We start from the raw sequence: 22,450 nt of genomic DNA on the forward strand, positions 1-22,450 counted from the left end.
AAATTTGATAGACTTGTTTTTACGTAAACTTATTCTTGAAGTAATTGGATTCGTCTTCATATATTTTGAAAATCATATGATACTTCATTATATAAATTCGAATTAATATTTTTTTTTTATTATCTGTCAATTTGATTTAATGAAATGATGTATCAAATAATATTTAAATTTTTTAAATAATTATATATTTGATCTGTGCAATAAAAAAAATTTTAATTTAATTGTTGGATCGCTGAAAATCAACATATACAATGAATTATTGAGTGGGGATAATTTTATCAAGAGTTATTCTTGGAATCATTTGATATTATATATATATATATATATATATATGGGAGCATATCAAGTGAGAAGGAATTTATTATGAGAAATGAAAGGGTTAAAATATAACCCTTAGATTAATCAAGTGAGAGAAAATTTGAGGTTTAATCAAGTGAGAGGAAATTAATCTAAGGGTTATATTTTAACCCTCTCATCTCTCACAATAAATTCTCTCTCACTTGATATGTTCCCTATATATATATATATATATATGTGTGTGTGTGTGTGTGTGGGAAAGTGGATAAAAGTAGTTACTGAGAAACTATATTCCTGTAGAAAAAAAAATTAAAATATCTACCAAACATGGAAAAACAAAATTCTTAATTTAAGATTTTCAGGAAAGTAAAATTATTACACATGCCAAATGCTCCCTCAGAACAAGTGAATTCCTCGTGCGTGTATATATATATAATATATTAAATGCAAATGATTATCTTATATGAAAGTATTTTTAAGAATTATTCTTTGTCAGGAGAGTATTTAAGGATTGTTTTAACTTTTTAATCAATCTAATTTTTTTATTTATCATATTTATTTATGAATTAAAAATTTAATATTTTTAAAATAAATTATCAATAACTATAAAGAATCATGTGTCACAATATAAATTATTTATTATAAATCAAAAATATAATTTATATGTTTAAATTCTATTTATACAAATTTAATATATAATCTATATATTCAAGTATAATATTTATTTGTATATATGAATAATTTATTATAAATTTAGTTATATGAAATAGATATTTAGCTTGTGAAATGTACAGATTAAAATAAATGTATGTATATATTTGTACCTATTATAAAGGGAATAAGTTTTGGTAACTATTCTTTTGATTTCCATTTTTGTATTATACACTATTATCCTTAAATTTAATAAAATTTCTTCTTTCAAATGTTTTTCAAAATTAAATATATAGAGGAACAAAGTGCCTTTTTCCCTACTAGTATATATAGGAGGGATCAACTTACTCCAAGAGTAAGTTTATCTATATTTGCTTCACTTAATAACTCATATTTGACATTATATTTTAATAATTCAATTGAATTAAAAGTTCTTGATGCATAGATCAAGTCTGCAAACTTTTAAAAAAAATTGAAAATTATTGGATTCTTTTTTATATTAATTCAAATTGACAGATAATCAGAAAAATATTTTATACGTTAATTTAAATTAATAAAACAAAGTATCAAACAGTTTTCAAATTTTATCAAAATTTGCAAACTTCATCTATATATTAAAATTTTTTAATTTAACGGTTAGATCACTGAAATTTGATACAAAATATGAGTTATTCAATGGAGTAAGGGTTTAAGGTTTAGGATTTATAGTAACTCTTGGTAGATAGGAGTAAGTGGATTCTTTTTCATATATGTGTGTGTGTGTGAGGGGGGATCAAATAACTCTAAGAGTAATTATTGGTAAAATTACTCCACTCAATAACTTATTATGTATGTTGATTTTCAACGATCCAACCATGAAATTAAAAATTTCTTAATGTATAAATGAAGTCTAGAACTTTTTAAAAAATTAAAAAAATTATTTAATATTTTGTTTCATTAAATCAAATTTACGGATAATCAAAAAAGTAATTTAATGTTGATTTAAATTTATATAATAAAGTATCATATGATTTATAAATTTTTTAAAAATTTATAAATTTGATCTATACAGTAAGAACTTTTAGTTTGACGATTTAATCGTTGAAATTTAACAAAAGTTACTCTACTTAATAACTCATTGTGTATGATAATTTTTAACAATCCAACCATTAAATTAAAAAATTCTTAATTCATAGACCAAGTCTACAACTATAAACAACCTCCAAACTAAGAAAGTAATTGAGAAATCCCAAGTCAATCATCTCAAATTCTAACTTCATTCTCCCTTTGAATTCCTCACTTTTAAATTTATTATTGCATATCATAAGAAGGTTATACACATACAAACATACCATAATCAAATCAACATCATTCTTCATCTTCACATATATCCTAAACTCTACTAAATATATTGAGAACCTTTGTTAATGTAAGAAAACATATATTTTCTTGTTCCAAGCCTAAGAGGCTTGTTCAAGTCATATAAGGCTTTTCTCAACTTGTATACTACATGTTCTCTCCCTTCACCTCAAATCCTGGCGACTACCACACATACACCTCTTATTCTAGTGAACCATTGAGAAAGGTAGATTTTATATCTAATTGAAATAGAGGCCAACCTCTAGAATTAGCAATAGCAATTACTAGTTTCAATTATTGTAATTGGAGCAAATATCTCAATGTTGTCCACTCCAACCTTCTGACGAAAGCCTCTAGCAACTAGTCTTGTCTTATGCTTTTCAATTGAACCATTTGTTTTCAACCTCAATTTAAACACCCTATTTACATCAATTGGTTGCTTTGTAATTGGAGAATTTACATGATCCCCTATATGATTCCTCTCTATAACATTAATTTCTTCATTCTTAACATATTTCCACTCCTTTTGTTTAAGAGCTTGCTCCTAATTTATTGGTTCTAAGTCTAACATGAAAGCCAAATAATGCACTAGCTCTCCATCAGTCGAAACGACATCATTGGGAAACACTTCATGGTTTGCAAGTTTACTTGATAAAAATCTCAATCTTATTAGCTATGGACTCTTGATCATTCATAGATAATAATTCTCATTGCCTTTGAAGAGATTGAAGCTTCACATTCTTTACTTTATCAACACCTTCATAAGCTTTATGTAGAATACCCCAAGTTTTTGTTAAACTAGTTGAACAAATTTTCTCAAAACATGTAGAATCCACACAATGATGGATCAAGAAGAGAGCTTTACAGTCTTTCTTCTCAAACTATCTACCAGTTTCTTGTTACACCTCTATAGTGCCTTCTTCCACTTCTTGAATCTTGTTCTTCATGATTTCCAACACTTTTTGTATCCATACGCGGATAGTAGAAATTCACACAATATAGAGTTTCCCTCATAGTAGAACACCTTGCAATATAGTGGGTTTCACACACACCACCTATAGGTCTCTCACAATCAACAAGCTTTTGATACCAATTTGTTAAAGATGACACGCACAGAAATATACACATGCATAACAAATAACTAAAAATTAAGTAGAAAAAAACTTTATTCTCAAACTTGTATATTACACATGACTACTTATCCCTCTATTAATGAGTAGTAATACAAACATGTATTTATAGAGTACATTAACAGATGATACAAATATATAATAATGAAAATTAAGGTATATAGATGATACTTACAGATTATATTATCAGACAATATGTATAGACTAAACCTTTAGATTCTACGTGTATAGACTAAACACTTATATTATACATACAGATGATACATGTAGATCATATATTTAAATTACACTACTCAACAATATATACATGTGTCATCTCTTGATATTTTTTTTCTCAGACATTTTTGCTCCTCCTCTTTTACATTTTTGTTTAGTTGTTCCAATCTTGTTCATTTTTCTTTTCTATGTATAAAAATTACTCTTTTATCAAATTTGTTAAAGACTTTAAAATATATAATTTAAATTATAGTATTTGTTTTTAAAATTATAAAAATTAGCTAAAAGATTAATGACACAATTAACACTGAATATCTTATAATCATATATGTCAAGAAGATGGCTAAAGACCAAACGAGTTATACACGATGAATGTTTAAAAAAAATGTTATAACATGCGTTAAATAATTGATACAATTTTCATTACAAAATTATTATAAATTTTATTATCTTTAAGGTTTTAATTGATAATTTATTATAATTTTTTATCGGTAAAAATTATAATGCCTTAATAAAATTTAAATATAGGACTTTTTTATATTCTTCGACACCATTACTAAATCGACCTTAGTAATTCATTAATTATGTATTATAAATATTACTCCTACATTCCATTTTATTTAATGTTTAAGATTTTGATAAGGGGCTTATTGAGAAATAAAACTAATATGGTTGATTTTATAAAATAAATTATATAACTTACTAATATACTTATAGAATGTTTGAATTCTCATCAATAATTAAAAAATGTATTAATAATGATTAAAAACATATTAAGAAAAACATATTTAATGTTACATTGATATTGTAAAATTGATATGGTAAAATGACAATTAAATTGAAATGAATATAAAATGTTAAAATGTCAAAAGAAAATGAAAAGGAGTGTGGTCCGTGTGTGCATGTGAGGAGTAAAAAAATATTCTATGAGCAATTTTTAGTAATAATGTTTTATTTAATGTTGAATTTCAACAATTTAACTATTAAATTAAAAAAATTTAACATATAGATCAAGTTTATATATATATATATATATAAAGAATTGATAGATAATTATAAAAGTATTTTACACGCTAATTTTAACCTACATCATAAATTATCGAGTAAAATAACTTTATTAAGAATTACTGCATATATATATATATATATATATATATATATATATATATATAAACTTATCTACTTATAAATATGTATGTATATAATATCTCATGTAAATCTAAAATTAAACTACACAACTTACTACCACAAAAAAAAAAAAAAGTAAATCATTACTTATTTAATCCTTAACCTACCTCGTTATCAATTCATTACAAGCCATTATAACTTTATAAGTACTAAATGCACTTCTTTCTTAGAATAAGATGATCGTTGCACAGGAATCTGAAAATCATGTGACATGCATGTTCATAACGTCAGACTTAAACACAATTTAACGTGGGTAGATTAAGGAACCGAATGGATATGAACACACAAACACGTTACATACACATCTATGCATAACGTACGCAAATCAAATCCGTTATTAAATGTGTCATGGTTGGTGTGGAGCCCTAAATCTTTCTGCCAGACCTAACAATGTGATCCTTATTTTCTTTCGATTAAATTAAAATAGCTAAAAGGACAATGATACCATGTCCATGCAATTAAAATCAACAGTTGGATCCAACTGCGTGTAGAAAATTCTGCAGTACATGGAGTTTGGACATTCTTCGAGTCATATATTTATGCGTACATTCAATAATCGCCTATAGAGCTATAGCCCACATGAAATTTATTAATCCAGAGAACAATAATGCTCTCTGAAAACTTGTGGATGAGAAACCATTCATTTTGTTGTCTCTAGCCATCATTTTTGGGGACTAAAGTGCTGATTAATTATTTTTGTCATACTAAAAGTATAGATAAGAATATGGAAAATTAATACATTTTTGTCTGAGATATATGTGCATTAAACACATTCTCGTGGCCTCGGCCTCTTACCCCCATTATTGGTCCATTAAACATTAGTTAGATGATTGAGAAGACTCTAGGTAGGAGAAGGGTCACTTTCAATACAGAAAAACTTGATTGTGCAACATTCTTAACTAGACCCAAACTAATTGGTAGCTAAGATTTTGCATTAATATAGGGGATCAAGATTTTCACAACTCATGAATAATTTCAATTTTTTTACTTGTTACTACAAACAATAATGTCACTTATAATTGATTAGTATTTTAACATGTGGAATATATAAGTTATATATCTATTATTTTAAAATCTAATAGATTTGTTTACTATTTAAAATAAAATAAATTAAAATAAATTTAAAATTGAAAAGTATATTTTGATCATTCTTTTGAGACTTTTTTTTTTCATATACTGAAAAGAAGATATGAAGGGAAAAAATTAAATGTTTAATATATGTGATGATTAGGAGAGGTGTGACTTAATGAAAAATAACTTATTCAAGATGAAAAATTAAATTTATAACAAAGGAGAAGATTAATAACTATTTGAGCGTTTGAAAGAGCTTTTTGCAAAGTAAAACTTCATTTATTTATGATTATAAGGCAAAATTCTTATATATTCTTCACTTTAAGTATATGGTTTATCTTTTTTTAATAAGGAGGCATAACTCTTTCTCATCGAATTAATTATTATAAAGGTAAAGTGATATATTTAGTTGTTATTTCATGCTTAAAGTTGAGATCAAACCTCAATTATTGATTAAGGAGTACAAGTGTCAAATCATTTAAACTAACAAGTTTTGTAATATGGTTTTAGTCCTTAAAATATTAGGTAAATTTGTTTTTTCTTTCTCAAATTTAAAAATTATTCTTTATTTTGAAAAAAAACTTATTTCAATTCCTCTACCCAAATATCATTAGTAAATATATTAAGTAAAGTTCAACTATTATTATCACACAAAATTCACCTACTAATTTCTTATCGGTGAAAATATCACATTTAAACCTAATTAATGATGTACAATTTATTCAATTTATCTCCATTAGTAATGTTACTAATAATCTTGAGATATATACTAATATATATATATATATATATATATATATATATATATATATATATATATATATATATATATTAAATTATAAGGACTAAAATATAAATTTTAATTTAAGAGAGGAAAAATAAATTTATCTTAAACTTAAGAAAAAAACATATATAAATCAATATTCTTTTAGTTTATTTTAACAAGTTTCATGATAAAATATGTGTCATAAACTCTCGTATATTAAAAGGTTATTAAATAAATGCTTGATTAATTAATTTATTTAATTATTATATAAAATTCACCTTTGCATCCTTATTAGGTGAATGTTATCAAGTTTAATTAGATATAAAGTCAAATAATAAAACTTCAAAGATATTATTTATATATATATATATATAATTTACTTATTTTAAGAGTAAATCTTGATAGACTTACATTTAATAATTTATGTTCTATAACAAATTTTAACATTAAAATAAAAAAATTTAATGCATAAGTCAAATGTACAATTTTTTTTTTAATTGAAAAATATTTGTGTAACAGCCCACAAAGTCTCCACACTTTACAGTTTAGCTACTCGTAGTGAAAAATATAAATATAACTACCTAGGATTAACATACAAATGGTTCCTAGATATACTTGCAATAATATATGTATAAGAATTCAAAATCAACTGAAAATAAAAAATGTCCCTCAATGGAATGTAAACCTAGGTTGTCAATTAAATAACACTACAAAATAGCCACAAAAAGTAGCTCCGAGCTACATTGTCATCTAGCTTGACTCTCAACTTAACCTCCTCCTCTAGCTTTATGTCATGCTTCTATATAAAAAAATTTGATCATCGCAATTCAATCACAAGGAAACATGCAAGGATATGCTAGCATTCAAAATAATAAGGTATAGAAGTATTAAACTAATTATACAACAACTTTAACAATCCAACATTCAACAATGACTTAAGGCAATAGCTTAGCAACACAACATTATCCTCAAGTTATAACACAATCATGCGACTATCAATCAATATTGCATGTGAACAACACAACTCAATATTCAACTTGAATAACACAATCACACTAAAACTTATCTGCATAACATCCTAGCATATGCACAACATAATTGATCAACTCAATAACATACAAACAACACAATAATTAAATGTGTCATTATGCATTTCAACTAAGATATCTCTTACAACACAGGTGGGCAATCTAAGTGGTTTAACCATACTAAACAAACTAACAACACAATTTTTTTAGTCTAGCTAAATCAAAAGTTAATTTAGATATAAAAAAAATTTATAACACAACATGATTTCTTGAATTTTTCCCCTTAAACTAGGAAAGTGTAGTATTCCTATTAGGATAGAACAACTTGGGTATGAGCCTACAATGGCCTTAACATGCATAACTAAATCTCTTTTGGGATTAGCCTGTTGAGTACCTCCAAATACTAAGCTCCTTTCAATACTTAGTTAGGAATTTTGATCCTTGACCTTGTACCTTACTCTATTTGGTCGTTTTATACATGTATGGCCCGACCTGGCCCCATACGAATCAACATTTGATTGCTTTATAACCAGTATAACTCAACCTAACCTCTATAATGTGGTCACTTATAGATAGTATGGGTCAACCATGTTCTTATATTGTATCAACTAAGGTCCTAAAAGAGACTCAATAATTTGTTTTAAAAGTCAACTTCTTGATAAGAGTTTTCAACAACTAGGCTCGTAGAGTACCATAGCTCAATATCTTCACAATGAGATATTTAACTTGTAAAACAACATCGTTTCTAGTCTTAAGCGAATCAACATAACTCAGTATAATGTCTTAAGCACTCTCAACACAACCACCTTAACACTACAACATATAACTCAACTTACAACTCTCAATAGTTCAATCATTAATATACATTATCCTAGATTAATGTATAAAGAATTAACATCATATATCAACATACAACATGTGAGGGATACAACCCTAAGTAAAGAAATCAACGTATTTTCATTAGGCAACCCACGCTTGATGCCATTCTTCTCGTACCTAACATGAATGAGGTAGAGAACCTTTGTGGCAATCATATATGGCGTGGCTAAATCCATGTTCGACCTCGTTCAAGTAGAGAGTTTCTGCCTAACTTACACCCAACCCCACTACACTAGTGTCCAACATTGTCTAGGCAGAGAGTCTCTATCGATCCACGCCCAATGTCATTCAACCCACGTCTAATGTGACCAAATCAAAGAGCACGTTCTCCTCTAACTCATGCTTGATGCTACCAATCCTATGCTCAAAATCAATGAGGTAGAGAGCCTCTGACTTATATCACCCTCGATGTCATAAAGTTGTGCCTGGTACAATGATGAATTCTACACTTGGTAGAACCACAAAATTGGCTCTCCACACTTGAAACTCAAGAAACCTAAGCATGCAATACAATAAAACACATCTACTCATCATAAACAACTCATTTCCCGTGAAAATAGAAACATGCAACTACAAATTGGCTAGAATCACCAAATTCACCTCAACATGCTTTAAAACACCAAAACTTTACGCGTAAGAATTTCCTCTCAATCATCCATTCAACCACTATTTGAATGAGTTCAAGCAACATACAACATCATAGAACAACAAAGAATAAAGTTCTAGCTTCCCTTACCTATAAATTGAAGAGAAAAAAAGAGAAGGGAGAAGAAGACCATCTCGAGCCAACTTCGCACGAAACCACTGCCACTTGATTCCAAGCTCCAAAAGCTTTGAATCTCCACTCAACTACGAAACTACAATCAAGGGAAAGGTTCTACACTCTCTAGAAGGATAAGAAGAGGGGAGAAGAATTGTGATTCTAGGACTCCTTTCTTTAACTTCTCTTTAAAAAAATTTTAAGAAATGAACTTTTGAGGTAGATTTAAAAAAAAAAATCTTATACCTTTCCCTACATATCGAACTTGACCTTTAACTAGAGTAACTCCTAAATGACTATAACATTAGAAATTCCTTAATTATCAAAGTTTCTCAATAATTAAACAATAAATCATCACAACACATAATTTAATAAAATCAACAATTAATAAGAAAATGAACAGTGTTACATTTTGATATTTCATTTCATTAATTTAAACAGATGAATAATCATAAAAGTATTTTATAAATTAATTTAAATCTATATAACAAAATATTATACGATTTTAAAAATTTTTAAAAATTTTTAAACTTGATATATACATTAAAAAAAATTAATTTTCACATCGAGACATTCAAAATTCATTTTGAAATATCAATTAATGTGATGAAGGTAAATATTCACATATTTATTGTCATATTGAAAAATTGATTCTGGATTCAAAATTATTTTTTTCAGTTAAAGTAACTTTAAATAGATTTTATATTAGATTGAAAATTTTATACAGTACTAAGTTTTATTACTAATTTATTTTAAAATAAATTAAAAACTCAAAAATCTAAATCACTCAATTCAAAACCAATTTTTTTGTATGTGTGAAAAACCAATTATATCAGAATCAATTTTTTTAAATAAAAATCTTACTCAAAATTAATTTTGCACGTTTACCCAAACACACAAGATTCATGTTTAGATCATTCAAAATCAGTTTAAAACATTAATCTAACAAGATTTTAGATAAATGTTCGCACGTTAGATCTCATGTAGATCGAAAAATTTATGTAACATTTACGTTAAGTAAACAAGTTAACAGAATTTTATGGTTGATTTGATTTTAGAATAAAAATATTAAATTATAAATCACTCTAATTACCTAAAAATTAATTATAACAAAAATAAACTTAACTCATAAAATTAATTTTGCAATACGCGACCAAATACACAGAAAAAAAAAAATCATTGAAAGAGTCTCGCCGTATTATAAATATTCCCAACTAATTAAGTAAAATGATTGTTTTTAAAAGATGAGCTATACATATGATTTAGAAATTAAAATAAAATAAAATAAATGATGAGAGGGCGCATATAGGGGAGGCTCTGAAGTTGGGAGGCTATGAGTCGTTTTCCACTCGAGCGGCAGTGACCAGTTGAGACTTGAAAATGAGATGAGGTGGGTCACCTCTTCACCCTTCACTCATTAAATAAAAAATATATATAAAAAAAACTCAACGTTTATTTTTTTATAAAACTTAAATATATTTTAATTGTCGTCCATGTAAAATTTTTCTTTATTTTAATCTTTATAAAGTTTATAAATATTATTTCTTTTTTATGTAAAATAAATAAATTTTAATTTTTACTCTTGCAAAATACTTTTTTTTTTATTTCATTCTTTTAAAATTTAAAGCTACTATTTTTAATCTCTAATAAAAATTTTAAGATAGATGAATAATATTTATTAAAAAAATCTGTAAATTTTTTTAAAGTATCAAATATTGACATAATATCACTAACAATTGTATTGTGAATTGTTGTTTATTTTTAAATTTCAATATTTAATTGATCTATGCTAAAGTTATGTTTTGGTATATTAGAACTCTAAGAATTATGGAATTATTAACAATTTACTTGTTTGAGGTTGTTTTGTGTTAAGGTCAGAGTTGACCTAAAATGAAAGAAGGTATATAAGGTTTGATAAGAACTTGAACTTCCTAAATTCATTTCTCAAGAGTTTCAAAGAGATTTTTTAAAGAGATAGACTCTAGAGGCAAAGGAGATATTTCTTTCTTTCAATTTCATAGAAGTGTTTTGATCTTCCCTAGAGCATGGATTCTAGTGGTTAAGTTGAGATTTAAAGTTGTAGAGCTGAGAATCAATAAAAGAATTCGTTGTACAGAAGTTTGGGGTCTAGTCTCAGGGTTTCCTTCTTTCTTTTCCTTGTTTCTAAGAGATTCGAGGTAAGGAAAGCTTATAGATTAATCCTTTCATGTTGTATGTGTTGATTTGGCCATTGGTATCTTTGGTGTTGAATTGAGAAGTGAAAAACCTGTATGTTTTAGTTTTTTGTTTGTTTTAAGTATTTTGAAGAAGAACTGGTGATACAAGGTTTTGTTGTTGTTAAATGTTGTAAATCTTATGAATTCTAAGTTGTTTGAGATATGTATGTATTTATACATGGATTGCATGTTGAGTTGACATGAATTGGTGACAAAATTTGTAGAGAGGAATGTAGTTTTGTGAGTGAAAACCTTGCTCTCTCCCAATGCGAGTTTATGGCATGTAGAGCAGATTCGTGAACATATGAACATCAACATAGAATCGTATTCTCACTTAGCAATAGATGCATTTCCCAATGAGAGAAAAATTTTATGGCTAAGTGATATGCATTTGGAAAATTTACCAATTGTCGTAGATAGTAAATTGGACAGATATTCAAGTAATTGAATCTATAAGGACTTGAGTTATAATTGTTAATGAAATTTTGGTACTAAGTAGATGATTCAATGAAAATTTAGAACTATTCAACAAGAAATGTTAAATTTATTGAAAATAAAATTAAGCAATTTTTTTTACAAGTTTGATTTTATAATGAGAACAATCAGAGATTGATTTACTAACTTTTCTCATGCAAATCCTCTTAAATTTCCATTCAATGTTGAAATTATATATAGTTAATTCGATAGCCTACAATTATATTTAAACCATAATTTCTTAGGCGAGAATTTTTTGTTGTTTAAGGTAAATCTCAATATCTTGGTATTTTTTGTTAAACCATTTGCATTAAGGTTAAGAACTAAAAATTTGACTTATAAGGGTTATATTCCTAGTAAAAAAAATGTTATCAATGCTTGATTTAGGTGGTAATTTTAAAAGGATTTTCTACCTCAATTAAAAATTATAAAATCATCTAGAGGTTGATCAAGTCACAACAAGCATTAAGTATAAGATAAAAATGATTAACTGAATAAAGAATTTATTGAATGAAAAACACAAAGAATTTACCATAGGTACAATAGCTACCTCAATTTCTAATAGTAGAGAACTTAGTCACTTTTGAATAAGGATTACACAAGAGAAGACATGTACTCTCCATCTTGATTCACTTGGAGTGTTTCTATGGTAGTTCTAATTAAATTTTACTTGCTCAAAGAGTCTATGTAGCTCGATTTGAGTGAGATGGTTTGATTCTCTAAGGTTGCTTTAAATGAATTTCACTCATTCAAAGCGAGAAAGTAGTCTTCTCGCTTTAAGCGAGTTGATGTTATTTCCAAGTGTTGCTTTCTAATTTAGCTCCCTTAAAGCGAATTGTTGGGAGCTTTAAGCAAATTCGCTCCACTCAAAGCGCCTCTAGTTGGTCTTTGGAGTGATGACTTCCTTTTAAGACTTGTAGCTTCCAAATTATTTTCTCCCTATGTTATATCTTAACAAAGAAAAACATTAAAAATAACTAATATTTAAATAATTAAATCCTAAAATAAAAATTAACTCTGAACTAGGTGTTTTGTGACCAAAAACAAGATTTAAAAGTATAAGATATATTAATAATTGCCTATATTGAATAAAAATTGTATGCATATTTGGAAATGGTCACTTAGTGTGATATGCTAGCCCAACGACAATATCCACAAAGGAGGTAAAGCACTCACTGAGCTCTTGGTCATCCAACGAAAAGATCTAGAGGAGCTTGGCCATGTAATGAATCAAAAGCTTGCCCAATGAGGAAAGTGACAAGGTGTTTCCCTCATTGAATGAGAGTATTGTCACTGGCAAAGAGCTTTAAAGATCTCAACTAGCCCAACGAGAATACTTTTGCCCAACAAAAGCCCTAGTTTGGCAACTTATATATTTAATGTTATTATATAATATGCTAAGATGACGAGTTGAACTATTATGGAACTGTGTTGTAGTATATTGTTCTGATTGATAAATCATGTTGTATAAATACTTCTCTTCATGCCTAATAGTACCAATGGTGCACCTAACACGAGTGAGACAGAACACTCTTGATTTGAATAATGTTCGACACCATGAAGGCACGTTTGACGTGATGATGAGTTCTACACTTGGTAGAAGCTCATTTTCACCCAATCCACCTGAAATCCAACATACATAAACCTTCATTGCAATATTCAACATATAAATAACATGCAAAACTCATTTTCATCATAAAAAACAACATGCATTCACTTTAAAACAAGAATCATCAAATTATATTCAATACCTCTAATGAACCAAAGACCCAAAACAACTCATCATCTCTTTTCATTCAATCAAAACAACAAACAATAGATTGATTCCTAACAATTAACCAACATAATCCAACCATGACCAAATACAAAGTTTTCCTTACCTCTAATTGATCAATCGAGAAGAGAAGAAGAATGAAGAAAATCGCATAACTCTGACTTGAGATTTCCAACTTCGAGAACTTGAAAATCGCGAGTGTATTCAACGTAACTATAGGAAAGTTAGAAGGAAAGGGTTTTAGTAGAAGGGAAAGAAGAAGGTTCTTAGCTCTAGAGGTCTTTCTTCTAACTTCTCTCTTACTTTTCTTAAAATATGAACTTATGAGATTTATGTCTTAAGAAAAATTTTATATACTTTTTCTTAGGTTGAACCAACTTAATTCAATTTGAAATTATATACCTCAAAGACAACTTTAACTCACAAAGTACTTTAATCACTAAAGTTCTCAAACAACATACTGACAACTAATAATAATTAATTAATCATATATCACATATAATTAAATTAAAACACTCCACACATAAAGTGTTACACAAATAATTTGTTTCTTATTTTCAGATATTTGTACACTAGAGGAAAAAACAAAGTATTTTCTGTACATATCTTTGAAAGCATGAAATAAATGGAAAATAAGGTGACAATTTTGTGATTAAAAAATGAAAACAGGAAATTAACAAAAATAAAAATAAAAATAAACGGATCCTATGTACGGAATTGCTTTTATTCAATAAAAAGCTATTTTGAACTTTTAATTGTATTTTTTTTTTTCTCATTTACCCTCAACTTTGCCTTTTAAAAAAATAATATTTTAGCATGTGTATTTTGTAGAGAAAATATTTAGTATATATTCAAACAATCTTTGTTCAAACTATTCAAACAATATTTTCTTCAAAAATTCACATCAATAATTTTTATAATTTTAGAATATTTTGACTAATTAATAACTATGTCATTAAAAAAATTGAATTAGAAAATATGATACTAACATTTTTATTTTATTTTAGGTAAACAACCATTATTATATATCATTTGTAACTAACTAAATATTACTATAAAAAATATTACATATAATAACATATAAAAAGTGTCATTATATATTATAATATATGTATATATATATTTATTTTACATGCACTTATACACAATTTTAGTGTTAATTTTGAATGAAATTTAATAATATTTTTTATTATTATTATTATAGTTCATATATATTTTTTTAACAATATATTAACATATATAATATTTACAATATAGATAAAAGTAATTTTTAGTAAGAAGTATTATGTCATAGGATAATATAGAATATGTTATAGGACAATTTTTTTAGTGCATAATTAGTAACTAATAACTAAATATAATTTATTTTAAAGATTCTAGTAACACTCTTTTCTAGTGGTTTTTCTTTTTTTATTGATTGAAAACTTTAAAATTTTGATAAATTTTACCATTAAATTAAAAGAGAATTATTAAATAAAATAAAAATCACAAAAAAATATAATATTTGATGAATTTCATCAATGATAAAAGAAAAAGTGTTAGAGATAGAGCACCAGCATTTCTCACTGCCTTTTTCCGTGTTTTGTTTAACAAAGGTACATTTTTAAATTAATTTTCCCATCAATCCATATTAAGTTGCTTATGGCGACAACTTAGTTTTTTTTTTTTTTTTATCTAACGACAAACCTAGTTGTCACATCGTTTATATACAATTAATTAATTATAAATGACTGGTTACACATTTGTATATTATTTATTAACATTAAATAAAAACAGAAGCACAATAAAGCAGATACAAAGTTTATGTTCGTTTAGGGTTTAGATACAGAAGGACAATACATATGAGAAAATAAATGATGCATTCATTGTATAAAGTAGTTTTATATTGTTATTTATATATAAATTATCATTCATAATAAAATTAATTTTTTATAATAAATAAATAAATATTTATATTAATGACAATATCTAATTGATTAATAGTATTAGTGCATGATTATTAAACTCAAAACAGCTGTATAGTATTTCTATTTTTTTATGATATTAATTTTTTTTATATAAGATATAGATAAACACAAATAGTAATTCAAAATTTTTTATATCAACTTTCTCCTTATTTTCTATAAGAATTAAAATATAATTATACTATATAAGAAAAATAACTTATATCTACAGATGTTTTATTTTTAAAATCATATAATTGAGTAAAACAAAAAAATATTTCTACTTATTAATATTTAGTGTAGGTAAAACTTAAATATTTGTATATATAATTGTTGTAGATAAAACATGAAAAATTGTTGATATATAATCTGCATAATAGATGGATATATCATTTGTAAATCAATACAAAATATATATATATATATATATATATATATATATATATATATATAATTTTTTTATTTTTAGTCACAGGATCACGTTTTTTGGTGTCCTGTGTCAAGTGAAAAAATATTACCCTTATAATTATTTGAATATTACTTATTACCCTAATTCCTAAATTTAAAGGTGTAAATGTGGAAATAAATAAACACATTTGCTAAATAAAAGACTAAACCTACATTCATATGACACTGAGTTATTTTTAAAAGTCATTACACAATAAGAAGATTAATCTGTAGTAGTGACACATCATAAAGAAAGTTGCAAAACAAACAAAAAAAAGGTGAAAATTCACTATTTTTTGAGATTTCAACAAGTTAGCTAAGTCATGATTTAAAAAAAAAAATTTAAAAAAATAGAGATAAAGGGAAAATGAGAGAGATAAAAGAAAAGTGAAAAAATTAAAGATAACTCTTATTTATAATTTTGCATTAATACTTATAAAAATTCACACTATGAAATAAAAAAAAAAGTTAATACTCTTTCGTTCTCTATCATAAGCAAAAATAAAAATTAAAAAAAAAACCTAATTTTACACATATTAAAGAAAATTAATTATTTATATTAAATTCTATTAATTTTATAATATTTTTCCTAAATTATTTTTATAATAAATGTCAAAATCAGTAAGGGCATCTCCAATAGAAGCAACTCATTTGAGTTGCTTCATGCATTGAAAAATGAAAAAAATGGTTTCTAGTATGCCATGTCATGTCAGTATTAAGCAACTCAAACACAAATTTATTCCAATGGTAAGAAACTTTAAGAAATTCAACTTTTAGAATTTTTTTTCTAATCATTTATGAACCAATTTTAAATTTTTATTAAAAAGGATAATTGCACTACAATGAAAGAAAATAAATTATGAGAAAAAATACACAATAAGTAGATATTAAAAATAAAATAAAATAATAATAAATACATAGATATTATATGAAATTAATTTTCATCATTATTATTTCCGAAATGTTCCCAAATATGTTCAATAAAATCTACTTAAAATCTGGTAAGGAACGGTTGTTTGAGGAAGCAACTCTCTCTCTTCTTCAAGCAACTCATGTTGCCACGTCAGAGTCCTCCAATTACAAGCAACCGGGATTTAAGTTGCTTTATGGGACAAGCAACTCCCATTAGAGTTGCTCTAATGCAAAAATGTTATATATTAAATGAGGAATATTTTTTAGAAAGTATCATTAAATGAAAGAAAAGTAGTTTTTTTTTGTAAAGAAGATTACAAAGATTGTTGCAATGAGGATTGAACCTAGGTCCTCATGCTTCTAACTTCCCCAACCCCTCCCCACCTAACGGTCCAAAGAAAAGTAGTTAAAATTTGTTTATATTAAAAAAAATATTTTTTTCTTATAATAGAGAATAGATGAAGTAATTATAGATAGATTTTCGTTGAGTAGTGAAAAAGTCAATTATTGATTAATTATTCATATTTAATTTATTTTTAATATAATTTAATTATCAAAATTTTTATTTTTATATAATATAGACTAAATAATATTTTTATTTTGACGCCCTTTCAACATTAGAGCCTTAGACAATCACTCCATCTGTCCGTGCTTAAGACTGGCAATGTTTAGTCACAATTTTTAACTATCGCGATCGCCAATTTTCTTATAAGTTTACCATATAAAGGGTCTTATATTAAAGTTTGCTAAAATATACCGAACTAGTGAGTTTTTTTCTTCTTTTGATTACAATTTTTTTATAAAAATAAAAAATATTACAAAAAATAATCTCAATAAATATTAAACCTATTTTTATATATTTTTATTATTTCAATCTCTTCCTCCTTTATTATTAAGCTAACTCTAGTAATTTTTTACTTTTTTTTTTTTTTTTTTTTTACAATGATCACAGTAAAACTTATAATCTCATGTTAGATCTAAGTAGGTAAAGCGCGTGAGTCTTACTCTTATTTTAATCATAATGTATAACAAACTTTAATTAACAATAAAATGTGTGAAAAATAATCTTTTAAATTTTTTATATATTATCAGTTCATTAAATAAATTATATTGTCAACTCGTTAAGAATCACTTTAAATATAATTTTTGAAATAATTATTAAAAATTAATTATGTTCCTTTATATGATGATTTATAATTAAAAGAAACTTAAAAAAATGATTGATCCATTCTAATTAAATTCTAAAATAATGTAGTAGAAAGTATAAAAATATAGTATAAAGATATTCGAAAGCTGGACATCAGTTTTTGGAACCTCGTGTACAATTCTTGCCGAAACCTAATGTTCTTTGGGCTTAAAGCCTCCAAGTCCATATACAGAAATGGTTGATGATATATACACCTCCATTTTTTTATACATACACCCCTTTTTTTTAAAAAAAAATATTAAAATTTTAAATTATGTTTAATATTATTTGGAATAAAAAAAAATTATTCTGGAAAGTGTTTTTCAAAGGTTGATGATATATACACATCTTTTTTCCTATAAAGTACACCTCCTTTTCAAAAAAAATAATTAAAATTTTAAAATATTTTTTTTACATTCACAACATTTAATTTAGTACTTTTTTTTTACAGATCTTTCTTTTTTCTTATTTTTTTTCTTTTTTCAATTTTTACATGCACCCTGTTATCTTTCCTTCACCCCACATATTTTGGTAGCATGTAAAAATTGAAAGAAAAAAAAAATGTGTGAATAAAAAGAAAAAAGTAGAAAATTGAAAGTTAAAGGTATAAAATTAAAATATATATATATATATATATATATAATATTTTATAATTTTTTTAAAAAAATAAAGAAGGTGTATTTATAAATATAAAAAAAACAGGAGGTGTATATATCATGAGCCTTCTGAAAAGAACTTTCCGTCAGAATAATTACGGAAAGTACTTTCCAGAATACTAAAATTACTATTCCGAAAATAACTTTCCGTCAAAATAATTATGGAAAATACTTTCCATAACACTAGAATTACTATTGCGAAAAATTCTTTCCGGAATATTAATAGTGTTTGTATTTGTTACCATAATTCTAGAAAGAACTTTCCGCAATAGTAATTTTAGTGTTACGGAAAGTACTTTCCAGAATTATTCCGATGGAAAGTTATTTCCGGAATAGTAATTTTAGTATTCCGAAAAGAACTTTCCATAATTATGTACAAATACACCTCCAAAAAAAATTTTCCAGGATAATTTTTTTTTATTTCAAATAATATTAAGGATAATTTAAGAATTTAATATTTTTTTTTAAAAAGGGGGTGTATGTATAAAAAAATGGAAGTGTATATATCATCAGCCTACAGAAATTAGTGAAAGAAGTAAAGTATGCTAATTCTTGGGCTTGAAGTTGTTGTTAGTTTCTTGGGCTCTATATGGAGTTATTGAGCTTCTCTTCATCAACCATTTCCGTTCGGTTCCTCTTTCCTTTGGCCCATGATAAATACATATTTTTTTTTAATAAGTATATCTCTTTTATTTTTTTTTAAATATTCTTATTTTTTAATTTTTTAATTTTATACTTCTAACTTTTAATTTAGTACTTCCTTCTTCTTTTTTACACACCTTTTTTTTTCTCTTTTTATTTTTACATAAACTCCCTTGCATTTTTTCCATTCTTTACATATTTCAGCAGATAGTTCGAATTATTTTGGTTTTCATATTACTCTCTTTTCCCTCATCTCTTTTAACTTTTATATGCACCCAAATTATAGAATTGGTGCACAACAGTGTTGTAAGGAACTGCAACTTCCTCAACAGTTTTGAATGTGTCAAGCCAAACACTCGTTTTTTCTTCAAATACATTCTATCCTTTTACACTTCCAAAAACTTTAACATTAAATTTAGTATTGAAAAAATATTTTTCAAAACATTAGTTTTAATATTTTGAAAAATACTTTTCGGAATAGTAAAATTAGTGTTCCAAAAACTATTTTCCAAAAATTTGTTTCTTTTACATACTTTTGAGAAGTACTTTTCAGAATATTAAATTTATTGTTCCAAAAAGAACTTTTTGAAATTATGTAAAACAACACATCCATAAAGTACTTTTCAAAATAATAAAATCAATGTTCCAAAAAGTACTTTCAAAAATGTGTTAGTTTAAATAATTCCATAAAGTTTTTTTTGAAACAATAAATTTAGTGTTCTGGAAAGTAATTTTTGAAAGTTATTCAAAAAAATAATTATGAAAAATATTTTTTTAGAACACTAACATTACGATAAAATTGGCATATAGTGACACAATACGTGTCACTAAAAATTATTTTTACCCACACAATAAACATAATATATGTTGGTATATTGTTAAAAAGTGTGGGCATATGTTATAGTGACATACAAAATATATTGTTAAATCTCATTCAAAATCAACAATAAAATTGTATGTAACTATATGTTAAATAAATATATACCTACATATATTGTACCTATAATGACATTTTTTATATATCACTATATGTAATATTTCTTGTATAATTTCACTATTTTAAAAAATATTTTTCGAAACACTAAAGTTATTTGAAGCACTATATTTAATGTTGTTTGTTCTAGACGTGTAAATGGGGGGGGGGGGGGGAGGAGGGGGAATACTAAAAAAAATGAACATTTGCCTCAACAGTTTCAATGTTATCGAGGAAGCCGCATGCGTCTACAATGTAAAAGAGAGATATCGGTGTATGTGAAAATTAAAAAAGAGAGATAAAGGATAATAGTGTAAAAACTAAAAGGTGATGAGATAATAAAGTAATGTAAAAATTAAAAGAATTAAAAATGCTTACTAAGAAGTGGAGAGAAAATAAAATAGTGAATGTGAAAATTAAAAAGAGAAAGGAAGAAAAAGGTGTTAAATTGAATGATGAATGTATAAAATTAAAAATATTTATAATTTTTTTTAAAAAAGGAAGTGTACTTAAATATATATATCATGAGCCGTCCACAAGATATATAATCCCTCTTTTAATGGAGTGCATTGTTTTTGTTGATAGAAAGGGCCAATTCAAAGAACGATCTAACGCCCCTCTCAAGACAGTCAAAAGCATCCTTAAAGATACACCTACGAGTACAATACTGAATCAACAAGAGAACTCCAGTAGAGTTTTCGAAGGTCTACGATTAATGACGAATAAACCTACACCAGAGCTATTACTACAGGGCATGGCTTCAAGAGTGTCTCTACCTGACGAGGAAACTCAAATCTATGCGAAGGCATTACAGAGGCATTTCGACCCGAAGCTAAGGAATAATCCTAGTATTTCTGCTAGTCAACCTTCTTCGGAAGCAAAGCATGATGGAAGTCCGGGGGTTTCAAAACCCACTAACACTGGTAGTTCCCAATGAATTGCTTAAGTTGGAACTGTAGGGGAGCAAGGGGAAGAAGGTTTCCCTCTTTGATGAATGACGTCATCAGGGAGTATAATGTTGGACTCCTATGCCTTATGGAAACCCACATCAGTGGTGATTGTGCTTGGAAGGTTGCTCGTAAGATTTCACTTGACAAGTGTTTCATGGTGCAGGCTCAAGGACAAGCAGGAGGGATTTGGTTCATGTGGGACTCTAACAGATGGTTCGTGGACATTTTGGAGCACACTGCACACCTCATTCATATCAAGATCAATGAAGGTGATAACCTGTGGTTTTGCACTTTTGTTTATGCAAGCCCACACCCACAAGGCCGTATTCCACTTTGGCGGGATATATCTCGGCTGGCGAGTTTTGTGGATGGAGCATGGCTAGTGATGGGAGACTTTAATGCAATACTCCACCCCTATGAAAGAGTGGGAAGTATTAGCCAAACCTTCTTTAGAGGGGTCCAAGCTTTTAGATCCTGCATTAATCAAACCAGCCTCATGGATATGGGTTACAACGGAGCCCCTTTCACATGGCGCCGTGGGAACCTATTTGAAAGATTGGACAGGGCCTTGGTGTCGTATGAGTGGTGTGTAAGGTTCCCGGATGCTTCGCTTTCACATTTGAATCCCCTAAAATCTGACCACACACCAATACTCGTAAGATTTTCTACAAACATGAGCGCCATACCTATCGTCGACCCTTTCGCTTTGAGGCTGCATGGATGACCCACAAGGAATTTCCGACCCCTATCCGCAACGTGTGGAATGCTAAAGAGGGATGGAATCAACGGATAAATCATACGAAACACTCCTTACTAGAGTGGAATAAGTCCACATTTGGGAACGTGTTCTTCACAAAACGGAAACTTCTCAGACGTCTAAATGGAATTACTACAAAATTACTTCAAGGCCCTAACCGTTTTCTTGAAAAATTGAAAATCGAATTATGGACTGA

The 22,450-nt window shown here is 26.7% G+C and overlaps 1 protein-coding gene across 1 annotated transcript; it reads left to right on the forward strand.

Moving 5' to 3' along the window:
- Nucleotides 1-21,480: 21,480 nt before the first annotated feature.
- LOC109816188 (uncharacterized) lies at nucleotides 21,481-22,221 on the forward strand. Its single transcript, XM_020381084.2, has one exon. It carries the CDS (start codon nucleotides 21,481-21,483, stop codon nucleotides 22,219-22,221), a length of 741 nt encoding a protein of 246 aa, XP_020236673.1.
- Nucleotides 22,222-22,450: the final 229 nt, after the last annotated feature.

Source organism: Cajanus cajan, chromosome 3 (assembly GCF_000230855.2).
Source record: "Cajanus cajan strain Asha chromosome 3, NIPB_CcT2T_4, whole genome shotgun sequence".
Taxonomy (NCBI): domain Eukaryota; kingdom Viridiplantae; phylum Streptophyta; class Magnoliopsida; order Fabales; family Fabaceae; genus Cajanus; species Cajanus cajan.

What these genes read in the sequence shown, in the direction of transcription:
- LOC109816188 (XM_020381084.2), top strand. Translation starts at nt 21,481, where the DNA reads ATGAATTGCTTAAGTTGGAACTGTAGGGGAGCAAGGGGAAGAAGGTTT.